This window comes from Rhinichthys klamathensis, unplaced genomic scaffold, assembly GCF_029890125.1.
Source record: "Rhinichthys klamathensis goyatoka isolate OS25496 unplaced genomic scaffold, OSU_Roscu_1.1 h1tg000176l_1, whole genome shotgun sequence".
NCBI lineage: Eukaryota > Metazoa > Chordata > Actinopteri > Cypriniformes > Leuciscidae > Rhinichthys > Rhinichthys klamathensis.
Genome location: NW_026606705.1, coordinates 9,910,814 through 9,931,852, shown reverse-complemented (window position 1 = coordinate 9,931,852; position 21,039 = coordinate 9,910,814). Strand labels below are relative to the sequence as shown.

General features: G+C 38.5%; 1 protein-coding gene across 8 annotated transcripts in view; it reads left to right on the top strand.

Moving 5' to 3' along the window:
- Positions 1-21,039, top strand: part of celsr1a (cadherin EGF LAG seven-pass G-type receptor 1a) — a 107,377-nt gene that overhangs the window by 70,659 nt on the left and 15,679 nt on the right. For all 8 annotated transcript variants that reach the window (XM_056260394.1, XM_056260397.1, XM_056260392.1 and 5 more), the window contains 11 exons: positions 7,083-7,240; positions 9,091-9,254; positions 9,364-9,489; positions 12,734-12,906; positions 12,984-13,169; positions 13,247-13,360; positions 15,067-15,241; positions 15,344-15,485; positions 18,816-18,936; positions 19,074-19,257; positions 19,370-19,471. In XM_056260394.1, coding sequence (XP_056116369.1) covers positions 7,083-7,240; positions 9,091-9,254; positions 9,364-9,489; positions 12,734-12,906; positions 12,984-13,169; positions 13,247-13,360; positions 15,067-15,241; positions 15,344-15,485; positions 18,816-18,936; positions 19,074-19,257; positions 19,370-19,471 — 1,645 coding nt within the window. The remainder of the gene's footprint in view (positions 1-7,082; positions 7,241-9,090; positions 9,255-9,363; positions 9,490-12,733; positions 12,907-12,983; positions 13,170-13,246; positions 13,361-15,066; positions 15,242-15,343; positions 15,486-18,815; positions 18,937-19,073; positions 19,258-19,369; positions 19,472-21,039) is intronic.

The following is a 21,039-nucleotide window of genomic DNA, read 5'->3' as shown; positions in this document are numbered from 1 at the left end:
ACACTGGATGGATTTTTATCATTTTATGATGGTTGTGTACAGGCACTGCCAACACACATTTCAGTACAATCAACTTGTAAAAGTGCAGGTACCATTATATAACCCCTTTAAGGATTTTGAATGAATCGCGTGCATTGACGCGTTAACGTTGATAGACGTAGAACAAAACAAACAATATTCAATGTTTCAAACAATGCACTGTACATCGCTGCCTCGTTTTCATTCACATCAAATAAAAAATGGCGCCTAATAAAATTGATTAAATACTTAAATATTGTATAAATATATGTGGGTACGTAAGGAATATTTGTGGTTTGATGACTGTTCAAATACAGTATTTGAACTCTCGAGAGGAGCTTGTTCCGATTAGAATTGTTGTGGCACCAATTCAGACCTGTGAGAAACCCTCATTGCTCCAACATCTGGGCTGATGTACCAACTTTGTCATGAAACCAGATCCCACATCTGCTGTGCTGAATAGAATCACCTGCATTAATCCGTCTCACTGCCATATCACATAGGGGAGAGGTTTGGGTGAACAGCAATGAAGAAAATCACCACAAAAAAAATCACAAACAGTGTTTTAATGTGCAGATGGATGTTGAGGAAGCAGCCTGAGGTGTAAACCTCACACAAGTAGACACCTGCCTGTGTCAGAAGCCAGGGGACACATGGTATGCAGCCAGACGCTGAGATCCAGTACTGAGAGTTAGCGAAACACTGGTAGCTAATATTTTTGTTAAACAGTTAAAGGAGAACTCCGGCACAAAATGAACCTTTGGTCTAATAAAACATTGGTACCTAGTCAACCGTTCTCTGAGATTTGTTTTCATGATAATCGAATGTAAAGAGTTTTATCTCTAAAAACTGTTTAGCGTATAACGCTAGTAATGGGGGCATTTAATAAGTAAAAAGAAATCGCTAGTTTATACCACTAACAAGGCTCAAAATAGCCCCACACGAACACAGTAACATAATGAGGGTCTCTACATGCAAAACGAAGCATTGAGAACTTTGTAAGTGTACAGACCGTTTAATAAGAAGATATTTTATGAAGACAGTCCAATTCGTGTATACAGACAGGAGCCATCTTTGGAAAACAGTCTCGACTAGTCAAACCACGAACGACGTGCTAAGTGAGCTGAACTGTATGAAGTTCAGTGAACTTCTGAACTGTATGAATGGCGTTCGTGGTTTGACTAGTCGAGACTGTTTTCCAAAGATGGCTCCTGTCTGTATACACGAAGTGGACTGTCTTTATAAAATATCTTCTTATTAAACGGTCTGTACACTTACAAAGTTCTCAATGCCTCGGTTTGCATGTAGGGACCCTCATTATGTTACTGTGTTCGTGTGGGGCTATTTTGAGCCTTGTATTAACTAGCGATTTCTTTTTACTTATTAAATGCCCCCATTACTAGCGTTATACGCTAAACAGTTTTTAGAGTTAAAACTCTTTACATTAGATTAACATGAAAACAAATCTCAGAGAACAGTTGACTAGGTACCAATGTTTTATTAGACCAAAGGTTCATTTTGCGCCGGAGTTCTCCTTTAATTTGTGTCGTACAGGACCTCCAGTCTTAAAAACAGTGTGGCGGTACCTGCCCAAACAGCAATCTCATCTGCGCCTGAGGTGCATGTTCTGAACCCCGCTTGTGTTCTGTTCTGCCAGTACCGTGCGGCACGTAGCCAAAACCACCAGAGATCTGGAACTGCCCCCAACAATCCCTCTGCTGGTGCGGTGACTGCCTCACCAGAGCGATTTATAGAGCTCTGCTGTTTTCACAGAGAAAGAACAGAGAAGAAGTCGATTAGAAAGTTCAAAGCGGGATTAGCGATATTTAGGCTAATAGGTTTTAGTCATCAAAAGTTGTACGTCAGCCGTTTGAATTCCACGGTTTTGTTGGAAAGTTTTAAAGTGTCTTTTTTTTTTATTTTAAATTGGAAATTTTCATGTACTTTTCATGCATTTCAGAAAGTCTGTGTTTGATAATTATCATTCACAGGTGTGGTAAATAGCAAAACTTAGGGGGATTCTGGGTAATGGTGACTTGTCTCAACACAGAAGTCTTTGTTTAGGTAAGAGCAAACGAGGCTAATCTGACTCGAATTGCACCCGGACGCACAAGGGTTTAACGCTCATGCAAACCCTTAGGAAAGAAACAGATGTAAGATCTATCTCAACTCTTTATCTGAGATTGCAATTAGTTTTAAGGAGAGCAAATGGAGATTTTGCTGAAGTCTCTTGCTTCTCAGACTTTTCTCTTCAGAAAGAAAAGGGTCGGTTTACAGTACATCGTTTTCAATTAAAAACGGAAAACTCTTATGCGTTTTGGACATTCATTTACACAACAACAGCGTTTTGAGGGCCTGAAAACGCAAACTTTTATAAACGTGTTTTAAAGTGCAAGTTTTTGATGTAACTCCTCCAAAACGGTGACGTAGTGTTTTATTGCAAAGTGACATTGCCAACTACTGGCTTGGAATGAATAATACAGCGTTTTTAGTCTTTTTTGCGGATCTTTGTGAACATTGTCGTCTGTATGCGAAAAGCCCAAAGGAAAAACGTTTATGTTTTTAGTGTATCGTTTTCGTGTAAACGTACCCTTAAACTGTGCTCAGATGTGTCAAGATGCAAAAGTCTACAATCAAAAGTCTTCAAATTACATTAAATGACACAAACTGAGAGCTCCATAAAGTCTCCTGAGCTTTAAGCATATGAGCAACATATATATTTTTTCTGGGAATATACCTTTAAACTACCACAAAAACATTGCATTGGAAAGCTAGTCAGCGTAAATCACAATTTGTCACCTATTTTACCTCCGTAATATGTCACATTTCAACGCATTCTCATCCCAAGGCGTCATAAACTGACGCTTTTGACATTTCGTCTAAATCCAACGCACATGGCACCCTTTAGCGTCAATATAGTTATGGGTAGGTTTAGGTCTGGGGTAGGGTTAGGGTTAGACCACAAGGAGGCGCCTTCTGGCCCATATATATCTGCGTCTCATATTGGCGCTAAAGGGTGCCATGTGCGTTGGATTTAGACGAAATGTCAAAAGCGTCAGTTTATGACGCCTTGGGATGAGAACGGGCTCCACATTTATGAGATAAAGATGAAAATGGGTTGGAATCATTTGGATTGGACTGAATTATAAAAAATGCGTGTAACTGTCCAGAATAGAGCCAGACTGAAAGACAGAGTTTGCTAAAACAAGTATTTGGCTATTGGTTAACATTATCCAATAGCCTGCATGACCTCGATGATGTCAGCAGAAAAGGAAAGTCGTTTCACTGTAAGTTGAAGATTATTACATTTTGATGAAACATTGCAAACACTTGTTTTTGGAATAAGATGCCCCAATTAATCATTCACAAACCCAGGATTGTGTATTTAGAAAGAAAATAGTTTTGAAGTCATGTTCATGGTCACTCTGCTAATGTAACAATACATTCAGTCTCATTCAACAAATCATGAACCGTGTCTTATCACTGCTGCCTGTGATTTTTCGGATGGCAGCTTTCTAAAAAACAGTGGTTTCCTGCAGCGTTTGGAAAGGTGGAGTGTTGTTATTCTACTCCACTGATTAAGAGGTCAGATAAATGAGTTGGTGAAATCAAATAGCATGAAGCTCAACTCCTAAATCAAAGGCAACAGGGAGAACATACTTGAACTGGTCTGTTGTTGACCGTGTTGTGCTGTACGGTACAAGGCACACAGTTATTGTGCTCCATGTCAGGTGGTATACTTTTTTTTTTATATATACAAGCCTCCTCACTCAATGAGTCTCATTTGTTAAAGCCATTCTTTCAGTTCAATCCAACGCCACAGTTTATATAAGAATGGCTGCATGAAAATATACATATAAATTTACATATATTAATTCCTAATGGAATTCTTAATTATGTTGTAAATTTTAATTTGTTAAATGCAAACCTTAAATATTTAGAAGCCATATAAGTATACAAAGTGAGTGTATTCAAGTGGTTCCAGATTATGAGCCAGATATGTGTTGAAAGCACCCAGCATGACCAGAGATATCCATCTGAATAATACCTCACACCCTCATATCCTGCTGGAAACAGGCCAGATGAATGCACCAAAATACACCTAAAACAGTGTGTTTCCTTTGGTTTGGGCTTGGAGTTGAAAGACAGACTCCTTTTTTTAAAGATCTTTGAAGCTGCTTTTGTCTACTGGTCCCCTCATGGGGTTTGTGTCCTTTCAGAATTCCCATTCTGTTCACACTTCATTTCCATGAGAAACTGATTAAATATGCCCACGGCTAGACGGACAGACAGACAGACAGACAGACAGACAGACAGACAGACAGACAGACAGACAGACAGAGAAAACTAGGAAAAAAACTTAAATGTATCATTTTGGGTGTTTTCAACTGTGTGGCCTTATTGTTTTTAGAATATCCATAAAAAAAATCCATTAAAACATACTTTTCACACTCTTTTTGTTGGCAGTTTATTTAATTATTCTGCTAATAATTCCAACATTGTATGTAAGTGCATATGATATAACAAGGGAAATTATGAGGGCATATGAATAAAATAAAATAAATAATGTGCATGGATAAATCATTTATAATAAACACTGCAACATTCTGTAAAAATTGTATTGTCATTGATGACTGAACATTCTTTGTTAGAAAAAAATAAACAATGAAATTTCTAATTTCCTAGCTATAATTATATGGATCCTAAATACAAACAATATTTAATATAATAACCAATATAATAATATTAAACAAGATAACATGTTCCTACTTTTTACATAATTTGACAACATTGATTTGGAAATCTAATTCTGTAAAAAAAAATTCTGTTTTTATTTTATTTCCACAAATCACATTTCTCATATTTCATCCATTCAATGCAACTTTGAAAAGAAACTTTATAAGCATATGACGTATGACATGTAAATGGATTTGATCTTCATCTAGTGAAATAAAAAGTTGTAATTAACCCCTGAGATTTTACAGTGTCAGTAGTTATTCATACAAAGTTCTGTAATGAAACTCTAGATGTGTGTCAAAATTGACAATTCTTATTTTTTACAGAATGTTGCAGTGTTTATTATAAATGATTCATCCATGCAAATTATTATTATTTTTTTGTATTCATATGCCATCGTAATTACACTGATAGGTCATTAACTCCATTACATCATCTCTATAGGGCACAGCTGATTGGTTCCTGCTGTATCATGAGCCAATGAGCTCGCTCCTTAACCTTCAAATACTTGGTCAGAATTTGCTGTAGCAGTTTCAGAAACTCTCCTCCTTCCCCAGCTCCACCTGTATAGATGTGCTAAGGGTAATTAATGTACGCTATATTGCTCAAAGCAGTGTGTCATGTATGTATTGGCAGTAGCAAGTCCCGTACTTGCTCTTCAGCAGCAATAACAGCAGCGTAGCAGATCTCTTCCAACATATCAACATTGTCATATACATTACCATGCCAAACACTCTGAGAGTTGTCATGACAGATATAGCAACAGGAAGGCAATAGACTCAAATTGTGCCATGTTTAGACGGCACCTAATGGAAAGTGTGAGTGTTTTTGTAGTAGGAAAGAGACATTTCTCTAGGAGTGGCAGTGATAGTTTAGATAAAACTGCTGTGCAGTGGAAAGTGTGCCATGCTGGGAGTGACCGCTTACACACAACACAACCTTTTCTTTCCGACTGTCACTTTCTTGCTGTGCTTTACACAATCAGACAGGTGGCCCACATGCAGTATGATCTAGGTGCTTTGAGCCAACACATGCCATGTAGATATATCTCCTGTAAACAGCTTTGATCCGTGAGTTCATGCATTCATGCATGTGCGCACAGGATTCTGTGAACATCCAGAATCATATCAACATACTCATGAAACAGACTTCTGAAATTAGATTTGGCACACATTTCAGGCCATAAAACATAAAACTATATCTTGAATGGGTCCAAGATTTTATTCAACTGCTATGTACCCTTGTGAAAAAGAAGTACACTTTAGCAAGAGTACTTATTTTTGAAATAATATACTTTAAATATACTTAAGTGTGACCTGAATGCAATGTTCTTGGACACTTAACTGCAAAATGAAACTGTTTCAATAATTTTAGAGTGCTTTTTTGACTCACAAAAGCAAGACTTAGATACATTTTCATATGCAATTTCATAATTGCATTTATTGACTTAGAAATTATGGCTAAAGTGTACTGCTAAAAAATATGGACAAATATTTATGGTAAACTTTGAAACTATTGAAACCGTGTATTCAAATATATTTGTAACTGCACATTTGTAATGATGAAATTACAATTTTGTACATTTAAAATATATTTACTTAATATCGTAATATTGAATAACACTGTTTAAATTCAAATCAAGTGCTTAGCCTTTAAATGTTCTTTAGTATGTTAGTCAACACATAAATATAAGTGTTGTTCTATAAAGCATGACAAAAGATGATTAAAAAGTAATTATTTTAAATGTACCTTAAAGTAAAACTTATTTGCAAATTACACTTTTTAAACATGTAGCCTACTTAAGTGTGTTAACAACTTAAGTATTCATTACTTCAATGAGCTCATTGTTTCTGCATTAAATTATTACACAGTTTAAATGAATTTTTCACTAACTGTGATTTTGTATATGTACATATCTGAAATACATAACTTAGACAGTTAGCACTGATAACAGATCACTCTAAATTGTAATGTGGACTCTGCATTTTCTGTAAAGCTGAAATATTTGTTAAAGTGTACTCTTAAGTACATAAATACATTTTAGTGGCCTTTTATTTCATTATTATATTACCTGCTTTTAAAGTTTTTAAAAAACAAATATGTCATTTTGTAAATTTGAAGAACACATTAAATGAAATTAAGCACACTTTTCCCACAAGGGTAGTAAAACGTTTATAACAAAACGTTGCTAGTTTTGCATGTACAAACAACACTCGCATTGTCTTTAAAAACTGTAGAAATCTAGTTTCAAAATGTGCTTATGAATCTGTGCTCATCATGTTTATGATTATTCCTTTAAATTTTTTTTCAATTCTGTCTCTTTTCAGCCGAAGATAAGTCATTTGGGGTTGCCTCAAGGGCCGTCGGGTGAGAAGGTGGCAGTAGTCGCTGTGGACGACTGTGACATCGCCATGGCCGTGCGGTTCGGCAGTCTGATTGCCAACTACTCCTGCGCTGCTCAGGGCACTCAGACCGGACAGAAGAAGTGAGTTTATCCATCTCTCTGTAAACCCAACAAGAAAGTTGTTCTCATCATTCTCTTGAAAATTAGTCGTAATTGTCGATAATTACACTTTCGTGTTCCCTCTCACACCCCTGCACAGTCCTCCAGGACACATGTCCACATGTCTTTCTTTTGTTAAAAGATATTCTCATGCTTTTAGGTGCCAATTGCAGCGTCAGATATTATTTCATGCTGGAACAAGGCTGTGCATTAAAACACATCAAAGAAAGAACAACAACAGATAAATGCAAAGGTTTAACCTGTCGCTCCAGTCTTATATGCACTGACCTGTTTTATAGCATGGCAATATTCCACATGCGATTGACAAGTTGGTTGGGGAAGGTCACGCCCCCTGTCACCTGTCTGGCTTCTCTCTTGTAAAGCTTTGCATGTGCTACGCTGATCATGAAATACACGCGCACTGTATGCATACAGAAGCCTTTCAAAGTATATTCCATTTGATAGCGTGTACAAACACAAGCAACCAACACATTTGCAAAAATGCCTTTGGGCCCTATTTTCTGCACCGCAAGTGCAGTTAGGGCGTGTCCGAATCCACTTTTGCTAGTTTAACGGCGGGAAAAATGGTCGGCGCTCCTTGCGCATGGTCTAAAAGGGTTGTTCCTGTTCTCTTAATGAGTAATGGTTATGTTTTGGGCGTAACGTGCATTAAACCAATCAGAGTCTCATCCCCCATTCCCTTTAAAAGCCAGTTGCGCTCGTGCCATGGCGGATTCGCTATTTACATGGCGGAATTTGCAAGCGGAAAAACTGAACGCTTCTCTAGCGAGGAAACGGATCTGCTCGTGCGCGAGGCAAGCAGACCATCTACGGGACAAGCCGGATTCCACCATATCTTTATGTACACAATAATTATCTTTTACATTGTAAATGTTTGTTTGCTTTGTTTCTCTAGTAGTTTGCATAGACAGTAAAAGAAATGGACAGAGCGACCCCATTGATTTCAACGGAGAAGACTGAAGCCCGATTATTGCACTTCCTGTCTGATGTCTGAGCGACTGCGCAGCCTCAAACTGAGCGTGACGACAGTCTGGCAGTTGAAAATCTTCTAGTAGCTGTGCCAAGCCAAATCTGAATCACCTAATTCCTCAAAACCGTTGTTGAAATATTTTGTCCCGTTGCTTTTATAGACTCTCTATTTATGGGCTTCTACCTTGACTTTGTGCCTCCATGTCCCCCCGATTGCCTCATAGACAGTTAAAGATTGCCAGCGAGCTTCTCCTCCTGTCTATACGGTAATGTCTCTATTGTGCGACAGAAAGTCCCGTGGTTATGACGCAATCTTTAGCCTATTTTTAAAAAAACGGCTTCTACGGGGCCGTAACGTAAGATACAAAGTAATGGAACATTTTATACATTGTCGTGTTTCTTTAGAAATTAATAATGGACAAATGAAGTCTTTGGACGCCTCAGATGTAAAGTTATTTGCTGTCAAAGTGACGCCAAAATGAATGGGAGTCAATGAGATGCTAACAGCGGGTGATGGTCTGCTACAATGGCGGCTCCCGCAAGGCTTCAACTTCCGGCTAATGGATTACCCCCTTGGTAGTTTGTTGTTTTGTCTCTTCCGATTCATTATCGTCTGTGAAACAACCATCTGGGCTAGTGTTGCCACCTTGTGGACCAACTAATTGGTGCAAAGTTACGCGGTTAGAAAAACTCTGCATACTATTCTGATGACGAAATTTATGGTATAAAAGAAGACAGTATAAAGCAGGGTAGCTTACTAGATTGTGAAACAGAGCTATTGATGCCATTGACTTGTTGGAGAGTTTGGTGGGACATTTCAAAGTTTTGTCTTCTCTCTTCAGGTCTTTGGATCTCACTGGGCCTCTTCTGCTTGGCGGGGTGCCCAACCTTCCAGAAGATTTCCCCATACGGAACCGGGACTTTGTGGGGTGCATGAGGAACCTAACGATTGACAGTAAACCCATAGACATGGCCAGTTACATCGCCAACAACGGCACCAATGAAGGTCTGACATGAATCACAGCATATTTCGAAATGATAGTTTAGCAAACTTGTTCTTGTTTTATTGTTGTACCTCGTTCAAAATAATAGCGATATATTTATTGTTCTGTCAGGCTGTCCAGCGAAGAAGGACTTCTGCTCCGAGGGTTTGTGTCAGCACGGCAGTCAGTGTGAAAATAGGTGGAACACGTACTTTTGTGACTGTCCTGAAGGCTGGGGCGGCAAGAACTGCGATCAAGGTAGGTGGGCCTATTTGGTAGCGTGCCAGTGCACGTGAATGCGCATGCATACATGCGTCGAGGACGTGTTTGTTATTCTGTACAAGGCGTTGATTGCTCGTGAACTTTAAGGAAGCAGGCAGTGGCGTCAATGCGGCAGTGCTTCCTGAAAGGAAAATGTCTCCGCCGATAAGCATCAGTCAGGATCTGCTCCACTCTCCTTTTCTGCCTCACATCAACCTTACGGATACACACTCCACATACTCTGAGCAATATGCGAGTTGAGTTGCCAATGCATTTCCCATAATGCCTCTACTCTGCACAATAAGTGCCAACAATATCAAAGCTTTGGTTCTACAACCTGTTGTTGTGGCCTTGTGGGTCAAACCAAACAAAAAAACCTGATGTAATTTCAGTTCAGAGTTTTACGAAAGATAAACCCTCAGATGATTCATTGTTTTGTTCCAAAACCTAGTGGGCCACCTTGCTGCCTACTATCAGCTACCTTTTAAGGCAGCCAAACCAAAACACTCACTCTACTCCACACCCCTCAAAAATAGCCCTCATATAAAAAGTTTGATGTTAGCATGTTGCTAAGCTAATGCCTTGAAACTCTAATAAGATTAGAAAAGACAAAACACACATATGTTGGGAAAAAGTCGATTTTTTAATTATATTTAATTATTTTTTATTGATACTTCTCGCTAATTGATGAAAAATAAGTACATTTATAATCAGTTGATTTGTGCTAACATGATGCTTAGGTAACAATATAGTATTCTTATAAGCATACACAGCACACACAAATGCTGGCTGAAATAATCCAAATTTAAAAGCTTTTCGGGGTGTCACAATATACCAGTATTGATGATAACGTAATATTTAAACATGAATTATTGCTATATGCAAATACTACACATACTGCACAATAATATCGTAAATAATCTAGTGCTAAGCTGTCTGTTCACCCCCCTACAGTTATTTTAAGTGTGACTAGCCAAAAAAAAAGAGAAAACAAAATAATAAGTCATTAGCTTTTGCAACGTAGTTTATGGATTGAAATTACTGTTCCCAGGTTCGCTCACAATTACAGGAATCACAGAACCTTCTGTTCTTACCTCATTCTTTGGTGGATTTAAAAAGTCAGCACTCTTGCGCAATGAAAAACATGTTTGTCAGTTTACAGGCTAATAAATTCGCCACATTTGCCATCTTTGGCAGTCAATACTCAATGCATGATACTCAACAGGACTTTACACTCTACTATTACAACTCTACTGTGATTAATTGACTGGTGTGTATGAAAGTGGGTGTGTTTGCATGTGTTTGAACAACCAAAATGATAGTGTACCTGACATCCCCAGTGGTTGTTTTTTTGTTGCGGTTGGACGTTCTGTAAGGCTAGAGGCGCCCGACCGAGAGAGGATAGTGTGAATCACGCTGGTCTCTTTCAGGTCCCTCCACAGGCCTGTTGGGGCAGCGCTCCAGTATATAACCTGTATCCTCAAGTCATGTCATCATCTAACAACAACCTTGTTGACTGAAACTGCCTTCTTCAATTTAATATTCTGGCAGAGAAGCGTGTCTGCCAGGAAAGGGTGTTATTTTTGATGCTGATTGGATGGATGCCTGAAGTAGCCTTGATTTTGCGGTTTGTTTTCGTTATTAGATAGCTCTGTTTTGGAGCGAATGGCTCATTTCCAAGGCGAGCAAAGTGTAATTTAGATATTATCACCTCTACACTTCTGCCATAGCACAGATAGAGTGTCCAGCTCTAGTAAAACACGTAATTCTGCCCACGATGGCTGGCAGTTCCTTGGTGACTTCTCAAAATTCAGTCATGTCAGGCAATATGATACTTTAGTTCATTATGCCTCTTCAAATTTCAGAAATTTTTAACATTTTTCTGAGATTTATGGATCAAGCTTAAAGTATGTAGGTGTTGTTATTTTTTTTCAAGAAATTGTGGGTGGCGCTTGCCTGAGCAAAACTTGCCAGCATAATGCATTGTGGGTGGTTGTCAGAGAATTATTGACCCAAGTCTAAAGACACCAAACAAGCACATATACTATGGATATAGAAATCATTTACTCACTTATTCATTCGTTTATTCATTTAATCATTCACCATCTTTCTCTGGTCATTCCAGTGTCTGAAGAAATGACACATTTATACATGTAACTCAAACACAAAGCATAGTACTAGCAACGCCAAGGTCATGTGTTTGATTCCCAGTGTATGTGTGATGAAAATTATACCTTGACTTCATTGTTAATCACATTGGATAAAGCGGCCAAAGGATAAACGTAAATGTAATATTACTGAGGGTAGAGTTTATCAAGTCTCTTGTGTCATTTCTTTAATAACTCTCTGCTGTGATGTGTGGTAATATTGATTCATCATAGGAGTTGTAGAGTTTGCTAGAGTAGGGATTCTTCACGCAATTTCTGCCAGTGATCAGGGCTCATTGAGTTCTCAAGTCCTCACTTGACTGTGTGACTCTACAGTAGCGTTTCCATATGATCACACTTCTGCTATGCGATTTGCCCGCACGCAAATCAAACGGTAGAAGGGAGTGCAGCACTGATAAGTCTTGGTTTGTTCAAGGCTTCTCCACTCCTTTAAACTGCAGGAGTTTTTAATAGATGTTATGACTTCATTGTCAAGATACTGTTGATTGAACTTCCAATATGTGGCCCAGAGCCACAAGACTCTGAAAACGGCATAATTAAACAATTTTGTGACCGATTTTTCATTTCCATTTTTATTTTTGACTTTTTTGGTCCATTTTTTTAAGAACTTCATAGTGAGGACAAGGAAAAGGTAGAATATGATCAGAAAAGTTGAGACCCAAATTCAAAGTCCCATCACCCACAAGGTCTCATTGTGCCAGTGAATGTGCAAATAAAGGCAAAATTGTGTGTGCAATTTTCCAATATCAATAGCGTAGAGATGTATGAAGCACTGCTCACACAGGCGTTCATTTCAAACCCAGCAGATTTCTGTTGGCCAGCATGGAGAATTCGCATGACCAACTTGAACGTGAGCCAAATCGGCGTGAAACCAATTGCACCAATTCCTATTGGAACGACTGGATTTCGTCCGTGAAATGCATATACTATATATATATATATGCCATTGGTCTAGCAGTCTTATATACTGTAGTCCGGAATAAATCCAGTTTTGCCAGTACTTATATATATATACATGCTAAAATATGTATTTTTATGCAGTCAGTCACAATCCATTTCTTTCTTTCTTGCAGTCATGCCTTCACCGCAGCACTTTGATGGTCGTGCCATGGTGTCATGGAATGACCCTGATATCACCATCGCTGTGCCCTGGTACATCGGCCTAATGTTCCGCACCAGACAGACCAGTGGAACCACAACCCTAATGCAGGTCAACGCTGGGGACACGTCTCAAATCAACCTTCTGGTAAGTGTACAAATGTTACACAGCACACTGTACCATTATATAGAGTAAATATTTCATTTGAAACCATTTCCTCTAAGATAAGGGACAAGTATGTGCGGTTTGAAGTGCTTCTGGGAGAGGAGAAAGTGGCCACGCTGGATTTCCCGGAGGTCCGAGTGAATGACGGGGAATGGCATCACCTCCTCGTGGAGCTGAGGAGCAGCAAAGATGGGAAGGACATTAAGTACATGGCACAGGTGTTCCTGGACTACGACATGTTCAAGGTCAGTTCTGTGGTACGACCGTCTTAACAAGTCCTTAAGATGAAACCTGTTTACTGACATCCTTGCATGTTTTACAGAAGTCAGCAGAGATTGGAAATGTACTGCCTGGACTCAAGCTGAGGAGTCTGTTCATCGGTGGGCTTCAGGGAGCGAGTAGCAGCGTCCAGCAGGGCTTTCAGGGATGCATGCAGGTGAGGCCAAGGGAAAGCCTTTGAATCTTTCACCTAGAATGAGACAGTAGCAGTTTCTTGGCAAAACAGCTGTACGGGATTGAAAAAAAAAATTATGTAAGTGATTGTTTTGTATATAAAATGGGACCGAGTCATTTATCTGTTTATTTTTTCAATTATTATTTTAGCTTGATAATTATTAATTATTAACACTTAAGTTTACAAATCAATTAACATATTTACTGACATATCGCTTATTGACTAGACTTACTGATATAAATATTATAATTAAACTATAGGATAGTATGAGCTCTGTAAAATATCAGTCTTTAAATGCAAGATATTTAAAGTGTACTTAAAGTATACTTGCAATAGTTCCACTTTAGCACAGTCAAGTATACTTAAGTATATCTTTAGTTGGACCTCTGCACTATTTCCGAATATCTAAAGTGCATTAAAGGATTAGTTCACTTTTAAAAAAACTTTTGCTGATAATTTACTCACCCCCATGTCATCCAAGATGTCCATGTCTTTCTTTCTTCAGTCGAAAAGAAATTAATGTTTTTGATGAAAACATTCCAGGATTTTTCTCCATATAATGCACTTTGCTGGGCACCAAACGGTTCAAGGTCTAAATGACCGTTTCAGTGCAGCTTCAAATGGCTTTAAACGATACCAGACGATGAATAAGGGTCTTATCTAGCGAAACGATCGGTCATTTAAAAAATAAATAAAAAAGTTAAAGTTGTATAGGCACAAATGCTCGCCTTGCGAACTCTCCTGTTCGAACTCGTTCATCAAAATGAACGAGTCAATGACTCGAAAAAAGATTTGTTCGTTTTGATGAACGAGTCAATGACTCGAAAAAAAGATTCGTTCATTTTGATGAACGAGTTCGAACAGGAGAGTTCGCAAGGCGAGCATTTGTGCCTATAAAACTTTAACTTTTATTTTTATTTTTGAAATGACAGATCGTTTCTCTAGATAAGACCATTATTCATCGTCAGGTATCGTTTAAAGCCCTTTGAAGCTGCACTGAAACGGTCATTTAGACCTTGAACCGTTTGGCTACCATTGAAGTCCATTATATGGAGAAAAATCCTGGAATGTTTTCATCAAAAACATTAATTTCTTTTCGACTGAAGAAAGAAAGACATGGACATCTTGGATGACATGGGGGTGAGTAAATTATCAGCAAAAGTTTTTTAAAAAGTGAACTACTCCTTTAAGTACAAAATTAGTTTAGCAGACTATACATGCACCAATGTAGTATACCAAAAGTAAAAATGCAGGGTATTTATATACATACATATATATTTATAAGTACATACACGTGTAAATGTATTTGTAGTATTTAGCATAAAATAAATGTATTTCGAATCAATTTGAGTATATTTATTTTTCACAAGGGTACATATAAATCTCCAACCAGAATAAAATAAAAACAGAGTCTGAGTAATTATGATATACCTTGATCTGTGACCCTGAAGAAAACTGTCTGAAGGTTAAGTTCGCTACAAGTTTGCGCTTGTCAATTTACTAGTATTTGCGCCATTATTTAACACCCCAAAAAAGCTTGTCTTAAACCGGACGCTAATTTGCGCTGGTCTTGATAGATTGCGTGGGTCAAATCACCCACTTGGGTTTTCGCTCTCACGCTAATTTGCCCTGTTTAGTAAATCTGGCCGTAAGTGTAAGGTGACTGACTTTATGTAAACGTGTCCCAGGGGGTCAGGATGGGGGAGACCGCCACCAACACAGTTAACATCAACATGCAGCAGGCGCTAAAGATCCACGTGGAGGAAGGCTGTGATGTGGCCAACCCCTGCGACTCCAACATCTGCCCTGAGAACAGCGACTGCACAGACGACTGGAACGCACACACCTGCGCCTGTGACCCCGGTACAGACACCTGCATCACATTCCCTGCCATTGGACAGATGCATCTCATTTGAGTTCACACAGGTTAATCAAATTCTCTTTCTCTCTTTCTGTCACTCACAGGTTTCTTTGGCAAAGATTGTGTTGATGCGTGTCACCTGAACCCGTGTGAGCATTTGTCCACGTGTGTTCGTAAGCCGAGCTCCTCTCACGGCTACACTTGCGAGTGCAGTCAGGACTACTACGGACAGTACTGTGAAAACAAGTAAGTCGCTTCCCAGCTAACAGGTAACGTTCTGGCAAGGTTCATTTGTTTATCGTTCGTTCATAGTTATCTGGTCTTTAATAGCGCTCTCAAAACGTTAGCACAAGATCTTTATTCATACATCGTTCATTTTAAACATTACTACTCATTACTTGTTTCAAAACGTTCAACAATCAAAAAGTAGTGTTCCAATAATGTTTGTAAAATGAGCAAATGGAATGTTACCTTAACCCTATTAGTGTCACCCCACTTTTTTTGAATATACATGAAAATGCACATTTCAAACTTAAATGGTTGTAATTCAAGAATGCTTTGGAATATTGATTGGTCTCGTTTTAAAGAAGACATTTGGCAGATTTTTGTAGAAGTAAAATAAATTAAGAAAGTGAAAGAGAAAAAAAGTTATAGACGTTTGAGTTTATGAAAATGTACAATGTAAAAAATGTAATTATTCATATTTTTATATAAAATTTATATTTTCAAAACCTGGGCGACTCTAAAACTGCAAAAAAAAATCAAAGTCAAAAATCTGAACATGTTGTGTTTCAAATTTTAGGTTGATATCTCAAAAAATGAGCTTTCAGTAAGATTTTGTTTGGGCGCAGTACCGAACTTTTTCACTAGATGACAACCAGACTCCATTACTGCCCATATAAGGGCGCCTCCATTTCCATATGTGTTTTGAGTGATATGAACCATTATTTCCACAATTTTCATACAATTTATGAAGTAGACATCCTATTCAGAAGTAATATGAGAAGTTTGGCAGATTTTGATATGAATTCAACCTCTAAGAAACACAAAAAGAACACGCATGTGCGTTATAGCTTCCTGCCACATCACAAATGGTGTATCTATCATTTTTTTCTTTATATTTAAAAAGATTTCAGACCTTTTTTTCTAAAATAATTGAATGGATGCTATCTTTTGAACTCTTGGCATGAAAACAAACTGAGGTTTCTACCCTTCTTTCATGATTTTTCATGTTCATCACTATTTCAAAATAAAGGTCTAAACACGCCTTAGGAGAATGAAAATATTCTTGTTGCAAATTGATAAATTATGGCTCCTCTGTAATTCATTTTGAAAATCAATCACCAAATACGGAAACTAGAGATTATAAGCTTTCAAATGATATATAGTTTGTCAAGATTAGTTTAGGTTTAGTATAGGATATTAATGTTTTAAAAATGTAATGGATTTGGGCCCACCGGTGGGCCGGTAATGTTTTTGCTAAAATTCTCATAAACATGAAAAAAAAAAACGTCTTCAAAATGTTTTAAAAACAAGAGTTTTTGAACGTTCTGAGAACATTAAGAAATAATTTAATGGGAACATTTTGAAAAAATATAAAAAATGTTGTTAGCTGGCTTGCTAGTCAAGTCTTTTGTTCCTGGTTCAACTGGTCAGTAATATTAGGCAGTCATGTCTAATAATAGATCTTGCAAGGAACACATTTCTGCAGCGTCAGGTCTTGACAAACTAATTATATTGTGATAATGACTGGCTGACTGTACACATTATAGCTTACTTAATTTCAGGATGGATATGTCCTGTTGCACTCTTAATGGAATTGAAACACTGCAATGAGTTTTTACACTAAAACTGGTTTTTCCCCACTCAAACACATTGAAATTTCTGAAGTACTACATGTTGACTTGGAGTTGAGATGTCTTGGAGTTGAGAGGTCTTGGAGTTGAGCAAAATTGCTTTGTGCGAGATGTTCACATTCATGACAATCGTGCAGTGTAAATGATTTGCATTATGAATGTCATCTTCATTCCAATGGTTTGTGTGGGTGTATCTGTCATTGTGTTGGCTCTTCTCCACAAAGCGGCGGGAAAACAACACAATACACCCTGTCACAAGTCTGCACAAGATCCGCAGAATTGTCCTTTTTATTATAATCCCTTTTACTTTCATATTTAATCTGCTAAACACCTCTGATCAGCAATGAATTCCTGTCTCAGCAGTCACACGTGGGACGTCTTTTCCTTTTGCTTCCTCTCTCACTCTGTTGACATGACTGTCCCCTATTAGATTAAGACCCAAACACGCAGCTAGCACCTGATGTTGAGTTAATAAGCACCATGCGGCCCTGCAGTCTGCACTTTTTAAGGAGTTACAGAGAAGGAATGTTTCCTCGCCTTCAGTGTCCTGAAATAAGTCAACAATGGAAATATACTGACCTCCAACTGACCTTCTGCCGCACACTCTTGAATTGCTTTTCAGCACCAAATTTTGCAACAAAACATTTGCAATATCTTGGAACTGTAATAGCACATTAGCACACATAATAGCATAATAACACACACTTGACAAATTGCAAACGTGTGGTGCACAATACCAAACATTAATGTTACCATGAAAGCACTCAAATATGATCAATTATTAACATGGGCTTAGGCTTTTTCAATTTAGCTTAATTAGCCTAGCTTCTACCAAGTAAATGATGAATTTGCATTAAAATACACTGAGTTTGATTGGACGCTCGGCCTTTGACGTCAACAACAGTGAATATGGCAAGCATTTCTCCTCTTATGTATAAGCTGATAAGCCTATTTATTTTGCTATTCCAATTATGCTGATTTCTGTGTAAAGCATATGATAAACTAAACATACACCTGAAGAAAAGTCCTCGGCCACCCAAGAAAATGAGGTTCAAATTCGTTTACTTGGGCAGTTAGGCTATATTTGCTTGTACAAACAGGCACAAGCCTGTTTCTCATCAGTTTCCTGCCTTCACTGTTGTGTTATTGCTCATCGTCAAAAGTCTGCCTACCCGCACATCTAATCTCTTGATCCCTACATAATGACAAATCCTGCCAGTGATTGATGAATGGTTGATCTTCTTGATTTATTGGTAGTGTAAAAGTGTTGAGATGTTGCCGGTTAAAGTGTGTCACTTTTCATTGTTCAGTAAAATGCAGTAAGCTGAAGCTGTTGCTTCTAGATCTAGGCAGGTGGAGCTGGGGGAGGTGGAGGGGTTCAGAGGTACTGATGCAGGACAAGCTTACAACAAACACTGAACCAGACTGTTTAAATGTTGGGCAAGCAACAATCTCATTGGCTGCAAGATCAACAGAGGCCAATCAGTCTTGCCAATCAGCTCAATTTACTTTTTTTTGTATTATGACATGAAATGAAGGAGAAACATTTCAGTAGAATAGGTTCTGAACCTTCTTTTCACCCAAATTTTTATTCTGTTCATATAATTTGTAATGAAAAACATTTTATTATATTACAAAAGAATTCTAAAAAGATGCAATTTCACTAGTGGTCTCAGACATTTTGAGCCCCACTGTAAATTAATGTCTTTTCTGCACACAGAGTGGAGAAACCATGTCCTCGTGGTTGGTGGGGCAGCCCCATGTGCGGTCCTTGCAACTGTGATGTCATCAAAGGTTTCAACCCCGACTGCAACAAGACTACTGGAGAATGTCGCTGCAAGGTATGAAAATGAATTTTTTTTTTAACAACATTCACCCAAACTGCTCTGAGCCTTTCAGTCTGGACTTGCTGTCCAAGCATTACAAAATGTCATAAAATGTCCCTTGACTATCGTTACAAAGTATCTCTTTCCCACAGGACAACTACTATCGACCGACAGACGGTGATACCTGTTTCCCCTGTGACTGCTTCCATTTGGGTGCCACTTCACGCTCCTGCGACCCAGAGACGGGTCAATGCCCCTGCAAGGCGGGTGTTGTTGGGCGACAGTGCAACCGCTGCGACAACCCCTTCTCTGAAGTGACCAGCACGGGCTGTGAGGGTATGTACTCCTTCTGACCTGCTTTGAGTTTAAATCAAAGATGTGGTAATGTGCATCTTCACTAATGTAGTTCTAAGTGAGCATCGTAATGTTTCATATCTTTATCCTTCAGTTGTGTATGAGGGATGTCCAAGAGCCTTTGATGCTGGAATCTGGTGGCCCAGGACCAATTTTGGGCGTCCAGTTGCCATGAATTGCCCCAAGGGATCTATTGGTGAGTGCTGCAGGCCTTGTTATTGAATTGAATTGACACAATTAAATAATTGATACAAACTAAACAATGAAATCTTGGAAAAAAAGAGTCTGTATTAATGAGGAATATCTTTTGAAAAATGCATGGTGTTACAATTATAAGCAATAAAATGCAATATGTCATGTAGTATAACCAATATGTCATTTTTTTTAAAAATTTCAAGACAACAATGAAACAGGAAATTATATCAAAGAGAGGAGTGTTAAAGTCAGTATGTCTCTAAAAATATCAGATAATCAAATTTTTAATGGAATGACAAGATTATTTCAGGCTGTCAAATGGTAAAACTTCAGGAAACGTCCCAATATTCATGATTAAAAAATGGATATATATATATATTTACATTTACATTTGGCAGACGCATTTTTACAAAGTTACAAAATGCAATTTCCTGGGAACCTAACTCATGACCTTGGCGTTATATATATATATATATATATATATATATATATATATATACACTCACCTAAAGGATTATTAGGAACACCTGTTCAATTTCTCATTAATGCAATTATCTAATCAACCAATCACATGGCAGTTGCTTCAATGCATTTAGGGGTGTGGTCCTGGTCAAGACAATCTCCTGAACTCCAAACTGAATGTCAGAATGGGAAAGAAAAGTGATTTAAGCAATTTTGAGTGTGGCATGGTTGTTGGTGTCAGACGGGGCGGTCTGAGTATTTCACAATCTGCTCAGTTACTGGGATTTTCACGCACAACCATTTCTAGGGTTTACAAAGAATGGTGTGAAAAGGGAAAAACATCCAGTATGTAGCAGTCCTGTGGGCGAAAATGCCTTGTTGATGCTAGAGGTCAGAGGAGAATGGGCCGACTGATTCAAGCTGATAGAAGAGCAACTTTGACTGAAATAACCACTCGTTACAACCAAGGTATGCAGCAAAGCATTTGTGAAGCCACAACACGCACAACCATGATGCGGATGGGCTACAACAGCAGAAGACCCCACCAGGTACCACTCATCTCCACTACAAATAGGAAAAAGAGGCTACAATTTGCAAGAGCTCACCAAAATTGGACAGTTGAAGACTGGAAAAATGTTGCCTGGTCTGATGAGTCTCGATTTCTGTTGAGACATTCAGATGGTAGAGTCAGAATTTGGCGTAAACAGAATGAGAACATGGATCCATCATGCCTTGTTACCACTGTGCAGGCTGGTGGTGGTGGTATAATGGTGTGGGGGATGTTTTCTTGGCACACTTTAGGCCCCTTTGTGCCAATTGCGCATCGTTTAAATGCCACGGCCTACCTGAGCATTGTTTCTCACCATGTCCATCCCTTTATGGCCACCATGTACCCATCCTCTGAACCTCTACTTCCAGCTGGATAATGCACCATGTCACAAAGCTCGAATCATTTCAAATTGGTTTCCTGAACATGACAATGAGTTCACTGTACTAAAATGGCCCCTACAGTCACCAGATCTCAACCCAATAGAGCATCTTTGGGATGTGGTAGAACGGGAGCTTCGTGCCCTGGATGTGCATCCCACAAATCTCCATCAACTGCAA